Here is a 22973-nt window from a genome sequence, read left to right as displayed (position 1 = left end):
AAAAAAAATGGCATTTTAGCCCGCGCGACCGAATCAGCAGCTCTAGCAGACCCGTAAAAATCGCGCGCGCTAAAAACCACTCAGCATGCTGAACAGAGCGGCCTCGCGTGCCGATTTTTTAGGGCGTCCGTTACCGCGCGCTGTACAGCGACTCGCCCGCGCGAATGTCCACCAACCACCAGATCTGAAATACCCACTCGCGCGCGCGACTTCTCCATCCTCTCCGATGACCCGTCGGCGCTTCCCCCGCCGTTCCGCACCGCGCGCCGCTTCCCCCTCTTTCCCGGTGGCCGCCGGTCCCTCCTCCACCGCGGCCGCCCCTCGAGCGCCCGTTCCGCTGACGAACAACGCCCGACGAGGGTTTGCAACTCGGCGCCCACAAGGTGTTTGACAAAACGCTTGCAAGGTATATATTGGTACTAAACTTCATTTTTGTAGATGAATTTGGAGCATGTTATTTGTAGTGTTAAATATTGATGTGAATTCAAATTTGTAGATGAGTTCATTCTATGATTCTTTTAATGAATAATTTGATCTTCAAGAGGAGGAGGACCTTGCAATGGTCCTAGCTATGCACATCAACAAAAAGCCGAAGCACGATGGTTCGGTTTTCGATCGTCACAAATTGTGGAGGGAAAGGATCGATGCGGACAACAGATTGATGCGGAACTATTTTGCACAGATTCCCATATATCCCGAGTCCTACTTTTGGCACGTTTTAGGATGAGCATTGAGTTGTTCAAACGTATTGCAGAGAAACTGGCGAGCCATGATCGATTTTTTTTCAGCAAAGGTGGAATGCCGCCGGAGAACTTGGGCATAGCACCTTTCAAAAGGTGACCGCCGCTTTGCGTATGTTCGCATACTGAATTCCGACGGATCTAGTTGATGATCACTTGACCATGGATGAGAGACAAGCCATCATGTGTGTCCAGCGCTTCACGGTTGAAATCGTTCTAGTGTTTGGTCTGAAATATTTGAGAGCTTCCAATGTTGAGGACGCTGCAAGACTTTTGGAGATGAATAAAGCTCGTGGATTCCCAGGTATGCTTGGCTCAATAGATTGGATGCATTGGAGTTGGAAGAACTGTCCTAAGGCATGGCATGGACAATTCCACGGGCAGAAAAAAGGTTCAACTATAATCCTTAAAGCGGTGGCCGATCAAAAGATTTGGATTTGGCATGCTTTTTTGGGAATGCCAGGATCTTTGAACGACATCAATGTTGTTCAACTGTCACCACTCATGAATAGTATTGTAAATAGTGAACTGCCACGTATGCAGTTTGTAGCAAATGGCCATACATACAACTATGGCTATTATCTTGCGGATGGCATCTACCCAAGGTGGCAAATATTTGTGAAGCCGTTGAAAAAAATCGAAAGGTGAGAAAAATGTTGATTTCCACAATGCTTAGGCGGCGGCTAGGAAAGATGTGGAGAGAGCTTTTGGGATTTTGCAAGCCTAATTTGCTATTGTGAAAGGACCAGCTAGATTTTGGGATCAAAATATCCTTTCGTACATCATGAATGTTTGTGTGATCATGCATAACATGATCATCGAGAATGAGCGTAGGCAAGATTTGGACTATTCTCAGTATGAGTTGTTGGGACGTCCAGTACAAGTGTGGAGGAGCGTTGAGAGGATGGCCAGCTTTGTTGCCTTCTATCACGCCATTCGACGTGCAGAAACGTATGATGAACTTCAGAAGGATCTAGTCGAAGAGTGGTGGGCATGGAATGAGCGACAAGACGCATGATGGTGTATGTTTGTCGTACTATTATTTGTTGTATTAGTCATGAACTATTTGTTGTATTGAACTTTAATTATTTGTTTGAGTTGTAATAATAATTGAACTATTTTTTGTAAATTTATTTTGTGTGTGTTTGATCTTCTTTGTTTCACATTGAATGCAAAATGTTGTTTGTACTAGGCGCGCGCTTTATTTTACAGCACCTGCTGAAGCGGCACTCTCGCGCGCTATAATTTTTGAACGCTTGATGAAGCAACTACCTAGTTCGACGTGCAAAAGTGTTGTTTCGGTGTTGTTAAAAACTTTTAGCATGCCACGCCAGCACGCGTGTGTTGAAGATGCTCTAAGGCCTTGTATAATGTTAGATGCTTAAAAAAATAAATCAGATTATTTAAAGTCCCGGTGTTTATTTCTATAGAAGAAACGTAAGCACCGATGCTTAAAGAAAATTTAATTTATTTTTCTAAACACCTTCCCTAGACACCTTGCATTGTACAAGGTGAGAGAGTCAAGCCGTCGCTCGCCAAGCCCCGCCGCCTTGCGCATCGGATCACTGCCAACCGCCACCGAGATCCTCCGCTCGCAGGTCCCAGGTTGCCATGAGAAAGGTCCTCGACACCCCGTGTGGCGGATTTCTCCGGCCGGCGGCGGCGCGGGGAGTGGAAGGGTTGGGGGCGGCGGCGCCTTAGGTTTTGAGGGGAATCCCCGACGAGTCACCCTGGGCAGGGACGACACGAGGGACGGTGTTTTTGCAGCGTACGATCAATTCACTTCCCCGTGCGACTAGGGGATGAAGAGATTAAATTTGGCATCTGGATCTGGCGGTGGAGAACCCTGCTTCGCCATGCGACTAGGGGGTTTGGTCAAGTATTGTGAAACCCTCGAGATGCCAGAAGGTGTGTGACCACCACCGCCGAGGAAGAACTCCTTCCACGGGTAATGGTGTGTTGAGGCAGTCAAGCTGGTACGTAGAATTTTCTTCCATTGCTCCCAAGGTTGATTCAAGTTGACGCTCCTAATTCCAGATGTTACATTCAACTCTATATTATATACTAGTAAAAATGTCCGTGTGTTGCAGCGGGAAAAAAAGTTATCACACCATCTAGCCTCAATAAGCATTGCTAAGACCACCTCCCCCACCCATACATAGGTCAATGTCCTATATTTTAAGCCCCACCTGTGTGGCCGTCTATATTTCTTCCCACCATGATCGCGGTAGATATATGTCAATAAATTTGTATGAAAATATATTCTTGTACTCTATGCTTATTTGCTATTATATTCTTTGTTTTATTTTATTGTTGCATCATCATATCATCGTGCCATTAAAACATAAATAAATAAACTGCATAGATCTTTGATCTATTTAAAATGAGGGAAATCATTGTGGTTCTCTTTATAATCCATGAACATATCCTCCCAATATTATTAGGGAGCTAAAATAAAACATTCCATTAATTTTGGAATCACTCATAACCACACTTGCAATTGAATTTCCTTTTGATTCCAAATATTTTAAATTCATGTGATATTCTCCAAATAACTCTTTGAAGTTGTGGTGCTTTGATTTGCCAAATTTCATCTTGGTTCCCCTCCAAATAAATTCTTTTTGTTTTCTTGTTTGAAAAATAAAAAATGAAGGAAAGACCTTTTTTACCAGGCCGGCCCAGCTCCTTCCCTTTCGCCATAGAAGCCGCGGCCCAAGCCCTAGGCACACCTCTCTCTCCCGATCAGATAGATCGAGCATCGCGAATCAACCTGTGGTTGAGTTGGTTAGGTGGACAGTGGTATCCCCAACCCACCAGGGTTCAAATCCTAGTGCTCGCATTATTCTTAGATTTATTTCAGGATTTCCGGCGATGCGCTTTCAGTGGGAGGAGACGTTCCCGTCGACGACAAGGCGCCTACGGTGACTTCATAAATCTCAAGATGATATGCCGGCTCAGTCTCTCGGAGGTGCTCATAGGGATAGGGTGTGCGTGTGTGCGTTCATAGGGGTGAGTGTATGCGTGTGTATATGAGCGCTTGTGTTTGTACTGATGCTCAAAAAAAAGATAGATGGAGCATCACAACTGAAGAAAAAAAAGATAGATCGAGCATCATTGTCTCAAAAAAAAAAAAGATAGATCGAACATCCCCATATACCCACAATCCCCACCCACTCCTCTTCCTCTCGTTCCCCTCTCCTGCGCCGCCACCCTCAAGCGGTGGACCCCAGGCCCGACCAGCCACTGCAGCAAGCCGTTGCCGCCGGCGAGTCGAGCCCCTCCTCCAACCGCGCAAGTAGGCCAAGCCGATGCCCGCCCCCTCTCTTCCCCTTCTCTCTCTAATCTCTCTCACAGTTTTCTCCAGGGAGCCCGCCCATGGAAGAGGATGGCGCGTCTCTGTCTCAATACGTCCGCCGTTGGATCCACGCCGGAGCAGTCGGATCCGCCGCGTGGGCCACGCAGGCCGCCGCTGGTGCCCTTCCAGGGGAGGACGTCATGGAGATCGCTGCCTTTCCATCAGCCGCTGGTGTCCTCCATGGACTCGCCTCTCCCGTCTCGACCTGTTCGTCCGCCGACTCGGGCGTTGATGCTTCGATGCCGCTGGTGACCCTGGGTAAATATGACCCATATATCTCATCCTGGTGTCTTGGCTTGCTTCTTTCTTGCAACTGACGAACATATATAAGTCGGTAGGATTTCGTTTAATGGAGCACGGTGGTAATATTCTAGTTGGTAAAATAGAAATATAAATTTGTGCAGTGGGCCTAGCCTGGCCCATCTAAGCGACGAACGTATCGGAAAAATCCAACGTAGCGTACGAGAAGCAATCTGGAGTGCGGGTTGAATAACAGAAAGCGTAAATTCACAAAAAAAAAAGCGTATTATGATGATGAACCCAACAAAGTTAATCCATGCTTTATTATTAGGGATAGATTGTTCGGTTCATCAGGAAGAACTACCCCCTCCGTTCCAAATTACTCGTCACAGAAATGGATGTATCTAGAACTAAAATACACCTAGATACATCCATATCTGCGACAAGTAATTCGGAACGGAGGGAGTATATAGTAGTAGCATTTTTTTTCTCTTGATGCTTCCGTTCAGAATGAAATTGCAACTTGTGTGTCTTCTGATCAAACAAAGCCATCTTCCAAATGAAGTCCGGTACTAGAAGGAAATTATGAATTCAGTAGACAGATGAACGCCAATATTCTTTTCTCAAATGAGCATAGTCCAGTTGGCAATACTTGGCATAAGCATAGCCCAAACAACCAAGTCCATTCCTCAAACAAAAAGAAACAACCAAGTCTTAACATGTGTAAATGGAAAAGGATAATTCAAACCCGCCAGGAAAACCCGCTGTCTATGCCTGATCGATCTAGGCCAAACATAGACTAAGGGCAAAAAACCTGGCGCATCACAGTATCCTATTACAAGCCAAACAATAGCAACAAACAGCTTAAGAAGTTCCAACAAAAGTAGTGCAGTTCAACCGACTACTAACCACAGCAACGCAATTATTCAGAAGTCCTGAGCCATCTTCAGAGCACCACACTAGTGAGAAGAACTGCTGCCGGACTTGAGGCAACTAAAGCACGCCCAACGCCTCCACCTCGGTCGAGCGGGCACAGGAGGAGCAGGCGTAGCAGCGGCGGCCTCACTGCTTTCTGCAAGACTAGTGGCGACGACTGTGTGCACGGTCTCTGCTGAACCGTCCTCGGCTTCTTCGTGTTCCTCGGCCGGCTGAAAATAAACAAGCAATGTATGACTACTAAATTTTCCCAGAATAAAAGTCCCTAATTTCCCTCACACTAATAACTATTCGGTGGTGCATAATTAATCTAGATTCGTGCAAGCGAAATGCTTCTATATATATGGTTCTCTAAATACTATTGCAGCAGACCTGTTCCTGTCGGTCTGCCTGCGATTCTTCTTCCTCCTTCTCGTTGATCGCCTGAGCAGAGTTACTGACACCGGCGGTTGTTGTGTGCGCTGGTGATGGAGCAGACATGCCAAAACTGAGGCGAGGGACAGGAGAGTTGGGGTGGACGTCGAGAACTGAGCACTTCTCCACTGCATCAGGGGCGACATCGTTGGCTTCGCGTTGGTTCTCCGGCTGAAAAAACGCACAAGGAACTCATTTTAGGCAGCATCAAAAAGTGCAATAGATTAATAGTGTATCCACATACGGCCGTAGAAGTATGTAGTGCCTACCTCTGCCTTGGTGGAATCCGACGCCTGGCCTTCATGGGACTACATACAAGAGATTGATAAGTTAAATGGAAGGAAGAGTGAGGAAAATTCAGAAACTTGAGCACGAGTGCAAAAACATGTGTGGCATGGTATGGTGAATTGGTGATCATCCCATGGAGCACCTGATCTTGCTTCTTCTGCTCCAGATCCGGCTTTTGTTTGATGCGGTTGTCATCGTCGTCGTCGAACTGCAATGAAAAGGACCGATTATGCATGAGGCTTTTAAAAGGGGAGCTAGCTAGCTAGCTAGCTAGAGAGTAAACCAAGTAGTACCTCTTGTTGTGTCTCTTGGGAGCTCGATTCTTTGTTGTCCTCCCGAGCAGACGTACCAACACTAGTAGCATGATGCAGAAGAGGGGAGGCTGGTTCTTTTATCATCTGTATGTATATAAATAAGAAGCCAAAACTAGTAGCTCTGAGCCTGTGAGTGAATTGGTAAAAAAAAAATCACACTAAAGCTCGAACCAGATAGACACAGAAGCATGTAGTAATACCCGAGGGTCACCACTCATGTCGAGATCAAGCGTGGGATGGTTGGGATGATTGTCGATTGCTTGCCTCACAGCTGCCTCCATCTTCTCCACATCAGAAGCACGGGCACCATGGCAGTCGATATTAGCGAAGACCCACCGGAGGGAAGGGAGGTTCACCAGGGTACTAATAAAGTCAAAATCAATGACGGCATCCCTCATGTACCACATTGTGCCGAAGCCAAACGTAATGCATTCAAGGCTCCGCATGCTTCCCGGCAGAAACCAGAAAGGTGCATGTATCCCGCAGTACCTCAACTTGGGGAACGCGCCATCAGGGAACTCAATGTATGAGTCTATCCACAAATTTCCCATGTCACAAAGCTTTGGCAAGCCCCCCAGGTTGACCACATCCGGCTCCTCAAAATGATACAGATCCATTTTTAGTTTGGAGAGGTTCGGCAGCAGCGAGGAATTAATCCATGCCGGGAGCCTACTGAAAGTGCTCGACATTGACAGATCACGGAGTTCCCGAGGGGGCTTGTAGCCTGCCCAGTAGGTATCTGTCTCCATTTCGGACCACTCATCGAGGTCCTCAAGATGTAGGATTTGGATTTTCTCAAGTTTGCATACAGAACCCACCAAAGTTTTCATCGAGCGCTCATCCAAATGTCCCCTTAAATCACATCCTAGCACCCTCAGCTCTGTCAGCTTACCGAGTCCTTCAACGAAGGTAGAAAATTCGCCACTAATTTTCAAAGATAGCTCTTCCAGGGATGTCAGGTTCCCTATCCAATTCGGCGCTTCAATACAAATATGTTCAAAACCATCAGTGCACAAGCGCATGCTGCCAACACGCAGGCACTTAAGTTTCCTCAGCAAACTAGTACTCTGCGGCAATCCTTTTATCTTGCAGTTCCTCAAGTCTAGTGTCTGCAGAAACTTTAGATCTCCTATATCTTTTGGGAGCTCACTAATATTTGTGTTCTCTAGACTTAAGTATCTCAACAGATGTGACTTTCCAAGATGCTCAAGATGACAGTTTTCCAGAAATTTGCAGTTTTTCATATCTAGAACACGTAACACTTGAAAGCATGAAAGTGGTGGCATCATACTTATATGACACATGCTCGCATAACATGATCTCAATTTTGGCATGCTCTTGTTAACCAAATGGTTGTGCTGCTCTCCATCTCTTGTTTGGACAGCTAACCTACGAGCTTTGCTTTGTGAAGATGAATATTTCTCATTACTATCCAGTATGGTGACAAAATTTTGTTCCTTTGATAACAAACAAATTATATCAAGAACCATATCATGAACACGACAAGCATATATGGCATTATCTTCTATGTGCTCGACAGGCAGGAGCATGCTTCTATTTACGAGATCATTAAAGTATCTCTCTCCAATCTCAAATAACCCTATCCCTGGCTCCTCATGGACAAAGCCTTCGGCCACCCACATCCATATCAATGTGTCTTTCATGATCAAAGCGTCTTCTGGAAATATGCTCAGATGCAACAGACAAGGCCTTAGATGATAAGGTAGATCATCATAGCTAAACATTAATATCCTTCTCATGTCATCAATATCTTTATTATCTCCATTTCCAAAACCAATAGAGCTGTATAGCGTAGACCAATTCTCCATTGGTTTATCACGCAACAAACTAGCTATTGCAATGATAGCAAGCGGCACACCAGCGCATTTCTGTAGAAATTTTTTAGATACGTCAGAAGGTTGATCATAAGGGCATTTTCCTTTACCATCATATAATATTGTATAGAATAGTTCTTCAGACAAACTGTGAGAAAGTGGTTCTAGCTTGTAGACATCACCGGTCTTTGTGGCAACTTGATGAAGACGAGTAGTTGTGATGACTCGACTTCCAAGATTGTTATCCAACAATGCAAATTTGATTATTCCCCATGCCGTTGTATCCCATATGTCATCGATGACGATGAAGTACCTATCCCCATGACAGAGCAAGAGCCATGCATTAGTTAGTATAGAACGCCTATATATATGTAGAATATCATTGGAAAGAATAAGGTGCATGCCAATCACTTGGATAAGGATTACACGTGTATATTTCATCATTCAATCTACAATATTAAAGTGCAATAAAGAAGGAATGAAAGCCACTCGACAAATTCATGCGTGAGCTTGAAAGATTTCATTTATATCAACTACAGTTCTCATTAATACCACTCCCAAACTAAATATAGTTCTGCATTGGAAGTTTGCATATTAGATTTATTTCTGAATTCCACAGAATGTTACCTGTTCAGAACCCAAATGGTAGCAAAAAGCATGAAGACGTGATAGAATCTACATTCTTTTCAAAAAAATACATCAGGATTGAATAGGCTGTCCAAATTAAAATTTAAAAGATCTCACAGGAAATTAACCATAGGTTTCAAACTTGTTGCTTCATTAGGTTCAATGTTCTTATGAAGAAATGCACAACATGGCTGAGAAAAGTCAAAGTATATATAGTAGACTCTACGAATTAATGGCTGTAGATATGCATTTGCGAGTTCCATGTCGATGGCGTTCATCATAACATGTAGATGTAGCGCCGCATTGCATCAATACAACTAGCGCCTTACTTCCTAGTTACATATTTTCTGTTTACCAGATTATACATCAGCCGGGATAGTTGTGTCTTGTTTTAACTATATATAAACTTAATTGTGGTGGGTGATCCGAACCTCTTATCTTGAAGTAGATCTCGGAGCTTGTTGATGAGTTGTCTTTCATCCAATATGGCTATATCACCCATAGACTTGCTTGGTTCCAGTTCCAGGAGGATGTCCTTGAGAACTTTGTTCACTTGAGGGTTTCGACCCACCGGAACAAAAGCCTTGCAACTAAATTTTGTTTGAAGACTATTATACACTGCCTTGGCAAGAGTTGTCTTGCCGAGTCCTCCGGCTCCAGAAATAGATACTATCTTAAGCTGCTGATTTGACACATCCCCATCACTATGTGTCAGTCTCTTGATTAGCTCGTCCCGAGCGTCTTCAATGCCAACGAGGTCTTTCTGATTCTTGTACAAAGCCGCTAGACAAGGATAAATGGTGTTGTTTATGCCCGTGTCCTTGACTTTACTGTATCTGTCATGCCAGTCAGCCAGGTCTTTGGCATGGGTCTTGATGTCCTTGATGGCATTGGCGATCTGATGGCGAGCCTTGCCTTTGGTGAACAAGCTGGTCATTTTCTCCACTAGCAATTTGAGCTTGTGAGAGTTGGCTGCTGGATCGAACCCCTCAACGTACACCAGGAAGTTGTCAACGACATCCTCCATGTCGTATGACAGGCCTGTGAGTTCATCTGCCCAGATCTTCACCTGCTGGTCGAGCTGGTCCCTTGGCACCTTTGCCACCATTGTAAGGGCAGCGTGTACGCCCTTCATCTCTAGCTCAAGGGACTCGACGTCTTCCTTGACGCCCTTCTGTAGCTTGTACTCCGCCAAAAGCAGCTCACCCAGCTTGGCGAGTAGGCTTCCCATGACACTGGTCACCACGTCCATGGCAGAGTTGATGTTCGCTCTCAATTAATGTGTGGATCTTTTAGGAAGAAAACCTGTAACACCGATTGGAAGTTAGAATACAGGAATCTGTTGTAGGAAAACCAAAGGAAACTATTCTCCATCGCCGGTTCCACAGATGAAAACCTGTAACGCCGGTGGGAAGCAAATCGGTGGTTTGATGGTACTCTACTCCCTCTGTAGTGATCTAGAAGATCTTATATTTGTTTATAGAGAGAGTACTTACTTAGTACAAGAAGCATAGCTGAGTAAGGCACCCTTGCCGTCAGATCCAACACCAAGGAGCTCCCAGGAAAGATCACCAAGAAGCTAGCACGTCGGCAAGCGACCGCCTCCAAATGTCGCCCTTGCCGTGCTTGCTGAGACGAGACGAGACACGAGCGCCATGGTTGGTGGAGCAAGAGCAACTTGCTGAGATTGAGGTGCCCCCAAGAAGCTAGCAGAGCCGAGGAGCCAGCAAAGGCTTTCCCAGATCTGATGAATGATGAGACGGGTCCTGACGGTGCATGCATTATTGCTAGGAAGCTGCCCGGAAGCACGTCCAAGGAGGCTGCCAACTAGGTCCCGCTCCCGCAGGCAACTAATTCCTGCCGAGAATGCGAGGTACGTACTTCGTCTTCTCAGCCACATCTTTTTCCCTTGGTATTTTTTCGTATACATTAGCTCGTTAGTTCCATCACACTATAAACGCGCGTACTGTCTCTCATTAAACCCCATTAACGCGCTCGAGAAGGACAGCCAACCAACTATGCCATGTGGCATATGTTGGTTGGCCATGGTGAAAAAGTTTTTTGATTATTTTAGAGTATTTTTAGAAGATGAAAGTGAGATTTTTTTTTCTTTTTTTAGAAAAGTTTTACTAGGTTTTTTTCTTTTTGAGATGAATGTGACGTTCACGTGATGCGAGAAAATTTTTATTTATTTATTTTGAGATGAAGGTGAGTTTTTATTTCTTTATTATTAAGATGAAGAATCGTGCACACAATTTTTTCTCAAGCGGCCCGCAATGAAGGATTTCAACCACTAGTACATTATTAATCGGCTTATGTTAGCAAACACGCCAGCGGCGAGCATGAAACCAGGTTGTCTGTGAAGTGCTTCCCATGGGAATCAGGAAAAGAAATTCTTATATGGCCCGTGTAGTATGCTCTTGATGGTTGGACCCTCTCCAACAGCTGACATGTGGCGAGCTATCTCCTAATTCCCATAACAAATTGTGATTATTGACATTAGTCTATCAAATTTTTGATATTTTTAGACCACCTACGCAAGTGAAACGACAAAAAAAGATCATCTTCAGATGAAATTGACAAAACTACCTTGGCAGCAGTCCCGACAAGCCCGTGGCGGCACATTGGGTTGCTTGGTACGAGCAACCAGAGTTTGTGCCACCGGTGGGACGTGCTCACTCGGTCGCTCCTCTCTTGTTGCCTGCACCACTGACACGGGCATCGGCCACAACAACTACAACAGGGGTACAGAAGGTACTCGTGCGCATGGCGATGCAGCTAAGCTCACTGCTCTGAGCAATTTCTGCCATGCTTGAAGTGTGGAGAGCCTTGGGGGCATGAACATGTGTATCCCCCAACCGTTAAGTTGCATATCATTGATGAATTATTGAGCCTGTTCAGTATGGACATGTATTCATAGCAGAGCGCAAGGGACAGAGTCGGCAGGAACAAGAGCTGGCCGATTAGGTGTGGTATTTTTCTCTGCATGCAGTTTCTGGCACTGAAAAGCTCTGAGTTGTTTGCAAACTCCATGGTTGGCTGCAGGGGCATGAGGTTTATATATCAGTCGATTTCTGGGAGCACCGCTTCTTTCGTATCTCAACAATTCAGCACCCAATTGCAAGGAATTCAAGACATGAGTAAACCAGTCAAGGTGTCAGTGGCTAATGGGTCTCAGCTGATCTGCAGTAAAGAAATTCTGGGCTGCTCTTGGTACACTCACTCTCAGGGCACATTTTCTTCACCAATTTCAGAATTCTTCCTTTGGACAAGTATGACATAATTTTGGGCATGGACTAGTTGGAATACCACAGCCCATGCTTATTGGTTGACCAAAACGCAATATGCAGATTCAAGCACAAGGTTTCACGGTCGTTCTCCAAGGTGTCGCTGCATAGAATGAACAGTGCTCTGTCATGAACAGTTTGCAGCTTGCCAGTATTGAGAGGAGTTCAGCGATTGCATTTACAGTACAACTATGCTACACCGACGATGCAGATGCAGCTCCGAAGATTCTATGTACTGAATTGCCTCCTGAGATTGTTCAAGTTCTGCTCGAGTTTGAGGATATTTTTACTGAGCCTACAGGGTTGCCACCTCAGCGCTCGTGTGATCACAAGATACCCATGCCTTCAAATGCAAACGTTGCAACCTATATGAAACTATGATGCCATAATACGTGCTTTATTGGATGCAGAAGAGGAGGCCAGAGAGAAGCGCGAGCCTCAAGAGGAGGAACGGCGGCAGGCAGAACAGGCGGAGAGAGCAAAAGAACATGTGAAAAGAGCGAAGCAACAGATTCCTCGGAAAAGCTGCAGGCTGAAACGAATGCTAGACTGGCTCGAGGAAAAGCTTGAGGTTAGAACTTTCTCTTAATATAGCCACCAATCAATATATATCGATGGACAATGCTAACATGACTCTCCTCTTATATCTCTTTATGCAAAGTCATGCGGCTGGAAATGGTGCTGCTCCACAAGTGTAGAGAACGTGTCCACGGAGGTGCTCTATGAACTTGGATGTGATGTGCAACGCGGCTACAAACTTTGAACTTGCATGTGATGTGTTATATGAATTTGTATGAACTTGTACGCACAGTTTTGGGTACCGCCCGAGAAAAACGGTTACCGGGCGGATACCGAGTTTCTCGCTGCCCCACGAGAAAGATCGATCCCGAGCAAAAAATTCCGATTTTTTTGAATTTTTACGTACAACGTAGTCTGAAATAAGGGAGCATCTCTGTAGTATGACAAAACTTAGCTGCGGCGCGATGGTAACCATGTAGTTACCTCACCCAGACGACGCAGGTTCGATTCCCCTACTCTACACAACATTTTTTTTGTCTATTTTTCAAAAAAATTACGTGATAAAAGAAGTAGCGGGCAAGACTCGAACTCCTGACCTCTTTACCTAGAGCGGGTAGATGTTCCGCTGAGATACCACCACTTCGTTGTGCAATATCAGTTTAAGTTCTATCTACCTCTAGTATAAAAAATTTTGAATTCAAAATTCAAAAATAAATTTCGTCCGAAATATATTCGGTATTTCTCGGTAACCGAGAATCTCGCCCCCCCACGAGAAAATTCGTCCATTCGGAATCCAAAACCTTGCTTGTACGTGATGTGCTCAAGGAATTTGTATGAGCAACATGCATATATGCTTCTTGATATGAGATGTGTTGTTCTATTCTGCTATGAAGTTATATACCTCTTACATATGTATTTATTTTCAATTGCAGAGCTTAATGAAGAAATAAATTGTCAACAACATCTGTGGGACATATTTCCGATAGCACCACTCGGAAAAAGCTGCCATTGCCAAGAGGAGGCACTCGGCAGAGGGGCCACCTAACTGCTACTGTATACATTTCCGAGGGCCCAACTCGGAAAAGAAAATTTTGCCGAGAGGCAGCCCTCGGCAGAGGTGACACCTGACTGATACTACCAACTACATGTCTTTGCCGATAGCAAAAGTACCCGGCAAAAACTGCCACATGGCATTACCTATAAGTATCTAAGCTGTAGCGAGATCATTCTAAGGCCTCTCGGCAGACATTCTGTTGAGGAATCAAAAATGTATGCCGAGAACCCGATTGGGAGCTCTCGGCAAACTTACCCACGACGTCACGGAGCCGTCAACTGCAAACGGACATGCCACGTGTCACCTTATTGCGGTGAACCTACTCTTTAGTTCTCGGCGTATTGCACCATTACCGGGTCTTTCTTGATCGCTGAGTACCTTTTAGGGGTGTCTTGGCATTGGTATGTTTTTGCCGTGTGCTACACTTTGCCGAGCATGGTACTCGGCTGCCAAGATCCCACGGTTTAGCTCTCGGCGTGGATTTTTTTTTCCAGTAGTGAGTCTTCTTCCAAATGAAGCTCGGTACTAGAAGAAAATTGTGAATTCAGTAGACAGATGAAGGCCATTTTTGTTTTCCCAAATGGGCATAGCCGAATTCGCAATACTTGGCATAAGCAAAGCAGAAACAACGAAGTCCGTTCCTCAAACAAACAAGCAAATCTTAATTAACATGTGGAAATGGAAAGGATATTCAAACCCGCCAGGAAAACCCGCTGTCGATGCCTGATCTTGATCAAACATAGACTACGGGGCAAAAAACCTGGTGCGTCATACTATCCTATTACAAGCCAAACAATAGCAACAAACAGTTTAAGAAGTTCCGACAAAAGTAGTGCAGTTCAACCCGACCACTAACCAGCAACGCAATTATTCAGAAGTCCTGAGCCATCTTCAGAAGCACGGCACCACACTAGTCAGAAGAACTGCTGCCGGACTTGAGGCAACTAAAGCACGCCCAACGCCTCCATCTCGGTCCAGCGGGCTCAGAAGGAGCAGGCGTAGCAGCGGCGGCCTCACTGCTTTCTGCAAGACTAGCAACGTCGACTGTGTTCTGCAGGGTCTTTGGTGGAGTCGTCTCTGCTGACCCGTCCTCGGCTTCTTCGTGTTCCTCGGCCGGCTGAAAATAAACGAGGCAACTTGTGTTATTGGTGTGACTACTAATTTTCCCAGAAAAAAATCCCCTAATAGCCCTCACACTAATAACTATTCGATGGTGCATAATCTAGATTCGTGCAGGCGAAATGCTTCAATGGTTCTCTAAATATTATTGCAGCAGACCTGTTCCTGTCGGTCTGCCTGCGATTCTTCCTCCTCCTTCTCGTTGATGGCCTGAGCAGAGGAACTGACACCGGTGGTTGTTGTGCGCGCGGGTGATGGAGCAGACATGCCAAAACTGAGGCGTGAGACAGGACCGCTGGGGTGGACGTCGAGGACTGAGCACTTCTCCGCAGCATCAACGTCGACGTCGTTGGCTTCACGTTCGTCGTCCGGCTGAAAAAACGCGCAAGGAACTCATTTTAGGCAGCATAAAAAAAATGTAATAATACTGGATTAATAGTGCATTATCCACGTACGGGTTACTGCAGCAGGCAGGTACGCGCCTGTACGTACAAGTATGTAGCACCTACCTTTTGGTCTGCCTTGGAGGAATCGGACGCCTGGCCTTCATGGGATTACATACAATACAAGAAGAGGTGTATACCATAGACCAATCCTCCACTCTTTTACCAACCAACAAACTAGCTATTGCAATGATAGCGAGCGGCACACCACCACATTTCTGTAGAATTTTTTTAGATACCTCAGAAGGTAGATCATCAGGGCAGTTCTCTTCACCACCAAATAATCTTTTATAGAATAGTGCTTTAAACAAATCATGAGAAAGTGGTTCTAGCTTGTAGACATCACCCGTGTTTGCTGCGACTTTGTGAATGCGAGTTGTTGTGATTACTTGACTTCCACGATTGTTGTCCAACAAAGCACATTTGATTGTTCCCCATGATTCCAAATCCCATATGTCATCGATAACGATGAAGTACCTACCCACATGACAGAGCAAGAGCCATGTTAGTTAGTTCAGAACTATCTAGAGTGTCAATTAGAAGAACAAGATGCATGCCAGCCACTTGGATAATGAATATACATGTATATGTGATCATTCAGTCTACAGAAAAGGTGCAATAAACAAGGAACGAATGCATGAATTTGACTGATTTCATTTATATCAACAACAGTTCTCATTAATCACATTCTCAAACTAAATATAGTTTTGCATTGGAAGCTCGCATATTAGATTTATTTCTGAATTCTGTTGAGAATAGTTGGTGGTTGTTCACAACCTAATGAAAAAACAGGAAAACAAGAAAAAATACTTTATTTTAATAAAAATACATCATGATTGAATAGGCTGCCCAAATTAAAATTCACAAGATCTTAATTGAAATTAACCGCAACTTTCTAACATCTTGCTTCATCAGATTCAATGTAATTATGACGCTGAGGTGCACCACCTGGCTAATAAAAGCCAAACTCTATATTAGTAGACTACAAATTATTGGTATCAGATATGTATTTGTCACCAGTTCCATGCAGATGGCATCCATCATAACATGTAGGCCCACATTGTGTCAATACATCTAGCGCCTTAAGTCCAACATATCCTCTATTCACAAGATTATACTCCATCCATTCCTAAATATAAGTATTTTTAGAGATTCCATTATGGACAACATATAGATTTATATAGACATATTTTAGAGTGTAGATTCACTCATTTTGCTCTGTATGTAGTTCATAGTGGAATCTCTAAAAATACTTATATTTAGGAACAGAGGGAGTATGTATGTAAATTGAGATAAATGTGTCATTAATTGTTTCAACTATATAAACATGATTGAGGTGGACAAGCTTCAAACCTGACATTCTGAAGTAGTTCTCGGAGTTTTTCGACAAGTTGTCTTACATCTAATGTGGCTACATCACTCGTATGCACGCGCAGTTCCAAGAGGATGTCCTTGAGAACTTTGTTCACTTCAGGTTTGTGACCCACCGGAACAAAAGCTTTGTGAACATGTTGCGTTTGAAGACTATCGTACACTGCCTTGGCAAGAGTTGTCTTGCCGAGTCCTCCAGGTCCGACAATAGAGACTATCTTGAGCTGCTGATTTGACCCATCCCCGTCACCAAGTGCCAGCCTCTTGGTTAGCTCGACCCGAGCGGCTTCAATGCCGACGAGCTCTTGCTGATCCTTTTACAAAGCCAGCATACGAGGGTCAACCTTGGATCTGCTAGGTGAATTGACAACAGCATCGCTGACTTGGCATCTGGCATGCGGGCAGCCACCTCTTCGGCAAGTTTCTTGAGAGCATTAGGCCCTGTTTGGTTTAGCTTTTATCGATGGATTCCGCTGCCGCGCAGCAGAATTTGAACCAAAGAGCGAAACCAGCAGAATCCGATTTCAGAAATCCGCTGCCAAAATCTGAACCAAAAGCGAAAGCAGCCCAGGATGTGCTTTCCAAAATCTGATTCCGCTGCGGGCCAAAATCTGAAAAAGCTGTATCAGCTGGTTTGCCAAATGACCTACATCTTTTTCACATCAGATTTTCCACAGCTGTTTTCTCACAGCAGATTTTCCACAGCTGCTTTTAGAAATCCACAACCGAACCAAACAAGGCCTTAATGTCATTGGTGATCTGATGGCAACCATTGGCTTTGGTGAAATAGCCGATCATCTTCTCCATTGGCCATTTGAGCTTGTTGGAGTTGGGTGCTGGATCAGATCCCTCGACGCACACCAGGAAGTTGTCAACGACGTCCTCCATGTCGTACGACAGCTCCCTTCTGCCCATTTCTTGAACTGCACATTAAGCCGGTCCCGTGGTACCTCGGCCACCTTTTTAAGGGCAATGTGAATGCTCTCCATCTCTTTTTTGAGGGACTCAATGTCTTCATTGACGCCCTTCTGTAGCTTGTACTCACTCGCGAGCAGCTCGCCCAGCTTAAGGAGTAGTCTTCCCATGACACCGGTCACCAACTCCATGGTTGGGTGACTTGGGTCGGATCCTTTAGGAAGAAAACCTGTAACATCCATTGGAAGTTAGTACAAGACAGGAATCCGTTGTAGAAAACCCCTCCAAAAAAAAAAAACTGTTCTCTCCACCGGCCACCACCTTCTGCGTCAATGAAAGCAAATCAATCAGTTGCTGCTTACCTGTATAGAACCAAGCAGAGCATAGCTGAGGAAGGCAAGCAGCTAGCAGATCCAACACCAAGGAGCTCTCTGAAAAGACCCCCAAGCAGCTAGCACGTCAGCAGCAGCGGCAGGCTCTTCACTTCGGCAACCGCCTCCAAATACTAGCTAGGTCTGCGCGCCGCCCCTGCGGGCGTGCTTGCTGGGAGCGGGACGAGAAGAGCAAGCGTGGGACGGCTACACAAGCGCCATGGTTGGTGGCTTTTGGTGGAGCAAGAGCAATGGTGGTGAGAACGAGATCGAGATGCCTCTAACTCGTTCTTTAGATCTGGCCGCTTTGATGAATGATGAGGTTGCACTGTGACTGTGGGCGGACGGGTCACTCCTGAGACTGTGCATGCATGCATTATTGGTCTGAAGCTCCCCGGAAGCACGTCGGAGGAGGCTGCCAGCTTGGTCCCGCTCCCACAGGCAAAAGCCCTGTGTTTTCTGAACCAAGCTGTAGACGGGACGGGAGGTGCTCCGTCTTCTCAGCCACATCTTTTTACCCTGATATTTACCCCTCCTCTTGCTCTTTCACTTCCATGCACATTGTATACGCGCGTACTATCTCTCATACATTAGAGCAACTCCACTGGACCGACCCAAACGGATCGAAGTTTTTGTCCGCTTTTTGTCCGTTTGGGTCGGCCGCCTACCCGCCGTCCGCTCTCTTTTAGTTTTGCATCGGCAGTGTGCCCAACGGGTCAACCCATTTCATGACCGTGCGCACTTTAGATCATGCCAGCGCCCATGTCGTCACCCTGGTTTTGACGCTCCAGCGCGCGGGAAAGGTTCACGCGCGCAGGGGAAAGCGGCCTAGCGCGCGCGGGAAAGGTTCTCGCGCGCGCCGCGGCCGGCGCTCGTTATAAGAAGGCGCTCCCTCCACACTCTGCCCCGGTCGTTGTCCGCCGCCCACTCGTCTCGCCTCTGCGCCACCATGTCGATCCGCCGTCTGGGCGCTTCGGATTTTCGCGGAGTCCACGAGCGCTGCTCCGACGCCTTCTCCTCCGAGATCTGGTTTCGCGAGAAACGTCTCATCCTCGGCACCTTCGACACCGCAGAGGAGGCGGCCCGCGCGCACGATGCGGCGACGCGGCGCCTCCTGAGGCCTCGTCGGGATATGAATTTTCCCGTCGTGTCGAGCCAGCGGGCGCAGGATCTGGCGTCTCTCTCGCGGCTTTTCACCGACGAGGATCGTCATGTCCACCGAAGGCGGCAGCGTCGCCTCGCCATCGCCGAGATGGACGTGGAAGCCATGGTGGTGTGACGCGAACGCTTCCCGCAAGACATTGTCGACGAGCGCCAGTTCTACAAGTAAAGAAGGTTGGAGAGAGGCGCGAGGAGGACGGAGCGAGCCGCCTATAGGGAGGACAAGCGTTCGCAAAAGCAGGCCGTTCAATTGAAACTGAAGCTACGAGAAATATAGGGTTGGGACTTTGAAGACGAGCAGTATGCTGATACCTACATCCAGACGTCGAAGGATGACATTACTGTGTCGGAGTCAGAAAGCGACGAGTAGTGGTCTTTTCTTTTATCTGTGTACGTTAAACTATTTATGTATCCATTTTATCGGAAAAATGACCGGCGGCGTCGGCGACGAAGCAGGCGAGCAAGGGTGTGCTGTTTGATGTGAAGAGGCCAATCTAATGTGCCACCGACCAGCGGGCCTGGTAAGAAAAGAGGACGAGCCCGCGCGTTCGTCTTGTGTCCGCGCCAACGCAAATCCGGCTCAAAAATAGGCCGAAAATGGATCGGCGGGCAGACGAAAGCAGACACGCGTCTGTTTGAATCGACGCATTGAACCGATTTTTTTATTCACACCAATCTAAACAGACGGCCGCGAACGAAATGGATCACCCCATTAAAATTGCTTTTATTGCTGGCCTTCTATCTCAGCAAGCAGGCCAGAAGCGGCAGTGAGCACGGACCCAGCTTCTGGAGGTGTGTCGCTCAAGTGCACCCCGTGATGATGAGGATGAGCTTGGACTGAATGCGTTTCCCCTTGTGGTTTCATGGGAAACCAGGTCCCACTCCCACCGGTAAGGCTAACTCCACCTCGCGATTTCAAATGGACGTTCGCTTTGTCTGGAATCGGTTCGTTTGGATAAGGTAATGGGGTCGTGTTCGGACCAAGATGCAGTGGCCGTGCGGCCACCGCGCCGCATCCGTTTGCCCCATCCTGTTCGCTAGGGCTAAAAATGCCCATATTTTCATATCAAAACAAGTTTACACGTTTAATTATTTTTTGTCTGAAAATAAAAATAGTTTTACAATCCAATCGAAATTATTTCTAATAAAATAATTTTACAACCAAATCAAAATTGTCTTGAATGAACATAAAATGAACCAATACATCTATTGATTGCCAATGTGATCCCACACGTACTCAACCAAGTCATTTTGAAGATCCAAATGAGTGTGCCAATCACGCAGCTCATGATGAAATTGGACAAACTGTTCAAACGTGGCCGGTTCTTGGTGCAGGGGCTCAACATTTTTACCTTGATAATCAAATCCTTGGTCGAAGATACTGTCGTGCCCATCGTGGTACGTCGCCGGCGGTTGTATTCCCTCTGCCGCCGGCTATGACGGCGACGGCTAAACCTCCTCCGATCGACGGTCAAAACTACGGCGAAAGCGCATGCGTGGTGGCGGCCATGTCGAGACGTGGTTTGGTATGGACGGCCGGGGGCTGCGCGGTGAGGAGGCGGCCGGAGAATAGCGGCGGCGCCGGCGGTAGGGCGGGGCGAGGGGGTGGAGTATACCTGGCCATGGGCTGGGCCGGGCCTAAAAAAGCCCACTGCAGAAAACTGAGGCCCGGGCCCTCCCAGGCCCTACCATCGGGCCTACTTTTCAAGCCCAACTCCGGCCCATCTAGTAAAAAGCACTGAAAAGCCCTTAGGGCTTAGGGCCGTGAGCCGGGCCTCTTCCTTAATATGCCAAGCCCAAGCCCGTCCATGCCCCTGCTGGTGGGCTCAAAACTCAGGCCCAAGCCCGGCCCATGGGCAAGCCCATCGAGTCTAGGCCCAGGATTTTAGGGCCGGGCCTAGGTGGGCCGGAGATGGCCAGGACTAGGGTGGAGGCATTAGAAGCGAAGGGGCTGCTAGTGTCCCCGACAGGCGGGCCACGGGAAGACAAGGGCGTGCGGCAAGCCCATCCGCGCGATGTCTGTTTCATCCCAAACTCGGCGCAAGTTTGGGTTGGGGATGGGTCGAAAACAAACGAAATCCGAACATTTATCCGTTTGAGGCCGCGCGTTGGGCAGCGCCATTCGTTCGTTTTATCCCAAACAGACGCATCCGGACAAGATGGGGTCGCGTGGTGGAGTTGGCCTAAAATTTAGAACCAAACTTTTCAAGTTTAGCAGGGCCATGAGACTTTGATCTCAGCGCATTATGCCATGGGGAATGAATGGGCGCTAATGGGACATTGGTCTACTCTGGACAGACTGGACTCTCGAATTCGTGCTACTACGTACACAACGAGCATCATTTCTTTGGGCGTAGTCAACTGTCGACCGGACTTTTTCTAACATCATTTTTTCGCAGTGTTTTTGTCGTAATTTTTGAACTGTTTAATGAAAAATAATATACCGTTACATATCTATTGAATAGGAGAAACTTTTTCATGTTTGGTGGTTTTCCCAAAATCATTACGGCTTATAAACAAAATTCAAGAAACAAAAAATTCATCAACTCTTTTTATGAAAGAAATTTTCAAACTATATAATGTGCCGTTGGAAAGCTATCAATTAACCCAAACATTTTCATATACAACAGTTTTCCATTTTTTACGGTTTTTAGGCCGATTTTTTTATTACTAGTAATTAGTACCGCGGCAATTAGAAAATTGATCATGGTTGGGCCGAAATTTGAAAAATAGGAAGGACGCTATTGACAACGGCGTCCAGGCTGGACGCTATTGCGAATGATGTCAGCGTCCAGTTATGTGGTTCGGTCAGGTGCTCTTGTTTTAACTATATTGAGAGTATTTCCTCTAATAGATTTAATATGTGAGTTTTGGTTTTTTTGTGATGGTTGTGAGGCATCGATAACAAATCACTGAAATGCCCATTTGTTCCATTCTAGACCAGTTTGTTTTTGCCAAATTAGAGGAGAAATAGTCTTAACACACATGAATGTATGTATTTCTAATTCATTAGCTACTAAAACTGTCGCAAGAAAGTCTAATTGTGCATTCTACACCTAAGCCGTGATTGCTTTTTGGGCTGCCTTGAAGGCAAAAGCTTCCAGCAATTCAACCATGGACAGTGTGCTCCGGTACACTCCTTGCTACTAAGAAAACAACTCGAGTGGTGAGCTAGTCAGAAGGCCTCCCCTCTTTCCCCTCTCCCTTCTGTGTCGCTCCCGTGAGCTATCGAGGGTAACCCTAGCCACCGTCGTCGGGGTTCCCCCTCCCACTCTCCCTCCTCCCTAATCGTTGACAAAGGGCATGGTCGGGCGAAGCCCGGTCGGCGTAGGCGGCGACGGGGAAGTTTTGTCTTCCATGAACAGGAGGTCAGGCCTGGGCCAGATCGAGCAGGCATGGACACCGCATTGGAAAACGGGCGTGCTGGTGCGTCGAAGCGGTTACAGATGGTGTTGTGGCGGCGGTGTGACGGGCGGCATGGTGGCAGGGGCAGCGCAGGCTGCGACCGGCACAGGTTGCTAGGTGCGGCGGCGTGGGTCATGGGTGGAGCTGGCTGCGGGCGGCTACCCCTGCCATGGGCGTCCGGGCGGCATGGTGTCCGGTGTTCAGCGACCAATAGTGGTCTCGGAGACGGAGAGTGTGTGCGATAGGGTAATCCTTGTTTGGCTTGCACCAGGCCAATGGCAGCGGCAACTGTAGACGTGGTTAACTTCGTGAAGGCGGCGTTGCGGCTACTCTCCTCCTTCGGTTTGCTTGTGAAACCCATGATTTTTTTGAATTGGCGGTGGCGGTGCTCCGGTGTCGTGCCCTTCCTGAAGGCACCGTCTTGGAGTCCATGATTCATCGGGTGCAACGTCGTCTCTTTGTGACACCTTTGTCATGGTGGAGTACTCTGACCGCTTCTTGCAGGACACTCTTTGTATTTTTGTTGTGATCTTGGAGTGGGTTGTGGTGGTGTCGCTGTTATTTTGCATTGTTATATCT

General features: G+C 46.7%; 3 protein-coding genes and 1 pseudogene across 8 annotated transcripts; 2 read left to right on the top strand and 2 right to left on the bottom strand.

The window, feature by feature from the left end:
• The first annotated feature begins 3896 nt into the window (after positions 1-3896).
• On the top strand, positions 3897-12824 carry LOC147983487 (uncharacterized). 3 transcript variants are annotated; one of them, XR_015615677.1, is made up of 6 exons: positions 3897-4035; positions 4095-4353; positions 10541-10622; positions 11795-12358; positions 12447-12607; positions 12698-12824. XR_015615677.1 is itself a non-coding variant. In XM_087542986.1 (5 exons), the coding sequence occupies exons 2-4, from the start codon at positions 4116-4118 to the stop codon at positions 12604-12606; spliced, it is 480 nt and encodes a 159-aa protein (XP_087399112.1). In that variant the 5' UTR covers positions 3897-4035; positions 4095-4115; the 3' UTR covers position 12607; positions 12698-12824. The 3 variants fall into 3 exon arrangements, 2 of the variants coding, with proteins under 2 accessions (XP_087399112.1, XP_087399111.1); XM_087542986.1 differs by lacking the exon at positions 11795-12358; XM_087542985.1 differs by lacking the exons at positions 10541-10622; positions 11795-12358.
• Positions 4939-10604, bottom strand: LOC125528964 (disease resistance protein Pik-2). Of its 3 annotated transcripts, XM_048693383.2 has the most exons (8): positions 10246-10596; positions 9181-10054; positions 6488-8435; positions 6267-6371; positions 6116-6181; positions 5955-5993; positions 5644-5856; positions 4939-5483 (listed from the first exon to the last, which is right to left on the bottom strand). In XM_048693383.2, exons 2-8 carry the CDS (start codon positions 9999-10001, stop codon positions 5295-5297), a joined length of 3381 nt encoding a protein of 1126 aa, XP_048549340.2. In that variant the 5' UTR covers positions 10002-10054; positions 10246-10596; the 3' UTR covers positions 4939-5294. The 3 variants fall into 3 exon arrangements, 2 of the variants coding, with proteins under 2 accessions (XP_048549340.2, XP_087399110.1); XM_087542984.1 differs by having other exon boundaries at positions 5955-6181; positions 10246-10599; XR_015615676.1 differs by lacking the exon at positions 4939-5483 and having other exon boundaries at positions 5694-5856; positions 6267-6399; positions 10246-10604.
• Positions 12825-14219: 1395 nt separating the features above from the next.
• On the bottom strand, positions 14220-18342 carry LOC125534859 (disease resistance protein RGA5-like; annotated as a pseudogene). The gene is made up of 7 exons (XR_015615370.1): positions 17820-18342; positions 17279-17686; positions 17039-17188; positions 16525-16896; positions 15238-15648; positions 14888-15100; positions 14220-14726 (listed from the first exon to the last, which is right to left on the bottom strand). The product of XR_015615370.1 is annotated as a disease resistance protein RGA5-like (transcript).
• A 435-nt stretch (positions 18343-18777) lies between these two features.
• On the top strand, positions 18778-19107 carry LOC147983486 (ethylene-responsive transcription factor 3-like). Its single transcript, XM_087540746.1, has one exon. The coding sequence runs from the start codon at positions 18778-18780 to the stop codon at positions 19105-19107; it is 330 nt and encodes a 109-aa protein (XP_087396872.1).
• Positions 19108-22973: the final 3866 nt, after the last annotated feature.

Source organism: Triticum urartu, chromosome 2A, assembly GCF_056163025.1.
Source record: "Triticum urartu cultivar PI428250 chromosome 2A, HENAU_Tu73, whole genome shotgun sequence".
NCBI classification, from domain to species: Eukaryota; Viridiplantae; Streptophyta; class Magnoliopsida; order Poales; family Poaceae; genus Triticum; species Triticum urartu.
This window is presented reverse-complemented; position numbering and strand designations above follow the sequence as displayed.

Excerpts from the sequence above, each read along its gene's own strand:
- LOC147983487 (XM_087542985.1), top strand. The coding sequence starts at position 4,116 with ATGGAAGAGGATGGCGCGTCTCTGTCTCAATACGTCCGCCGTTGGATC. Across the intron at positions 4,354-12,446 it reads GATGCCGCTGGTGACCCTGG|AAGAGGAGGCCAGAGAGAAG; the intron begins GTAAATATGACC and ends TATTGGATGCAG. Across the intron at positions 12,608-12,697 it reads GGCTCGAGGAAAAGCTTGAG|TCATGCGGCTGGAAATGGTG; the intron begins GTTAGAACTTTC and ends CTTTATGCAAAG.
- LOC147983486 (XM_087540746.1), top strand. The coding sequence starts at position 18,778 with ATGTCGATCCGCCGTCTGGGCGCTTCGGATTTTCGCGGAGTCCACGAG.
- LOC125528964 (XM_087542984.1), bottom strand. The coding sequence starts at position 10,001 with ATGGACGTGGTGACCAGTGTCATGGGAAGCCTACTCGCCAAGCTGGGT. Across the intron at positions 6,372-6,487 it reads ACATGAGTGGTGACCCTCGG|ATGATAAAAGAACCAGCCTC; the intron begins GTATTACTACAT and ends ATATACATACAG. Across the intron at positions 5,484-5,643 it reads AGGCAGACCGACAGGAACAG|CCGGCCGAGGAACACGAAGA; the intron begins GTCTGCTGCAAT and ends GTTTATTTTCAG.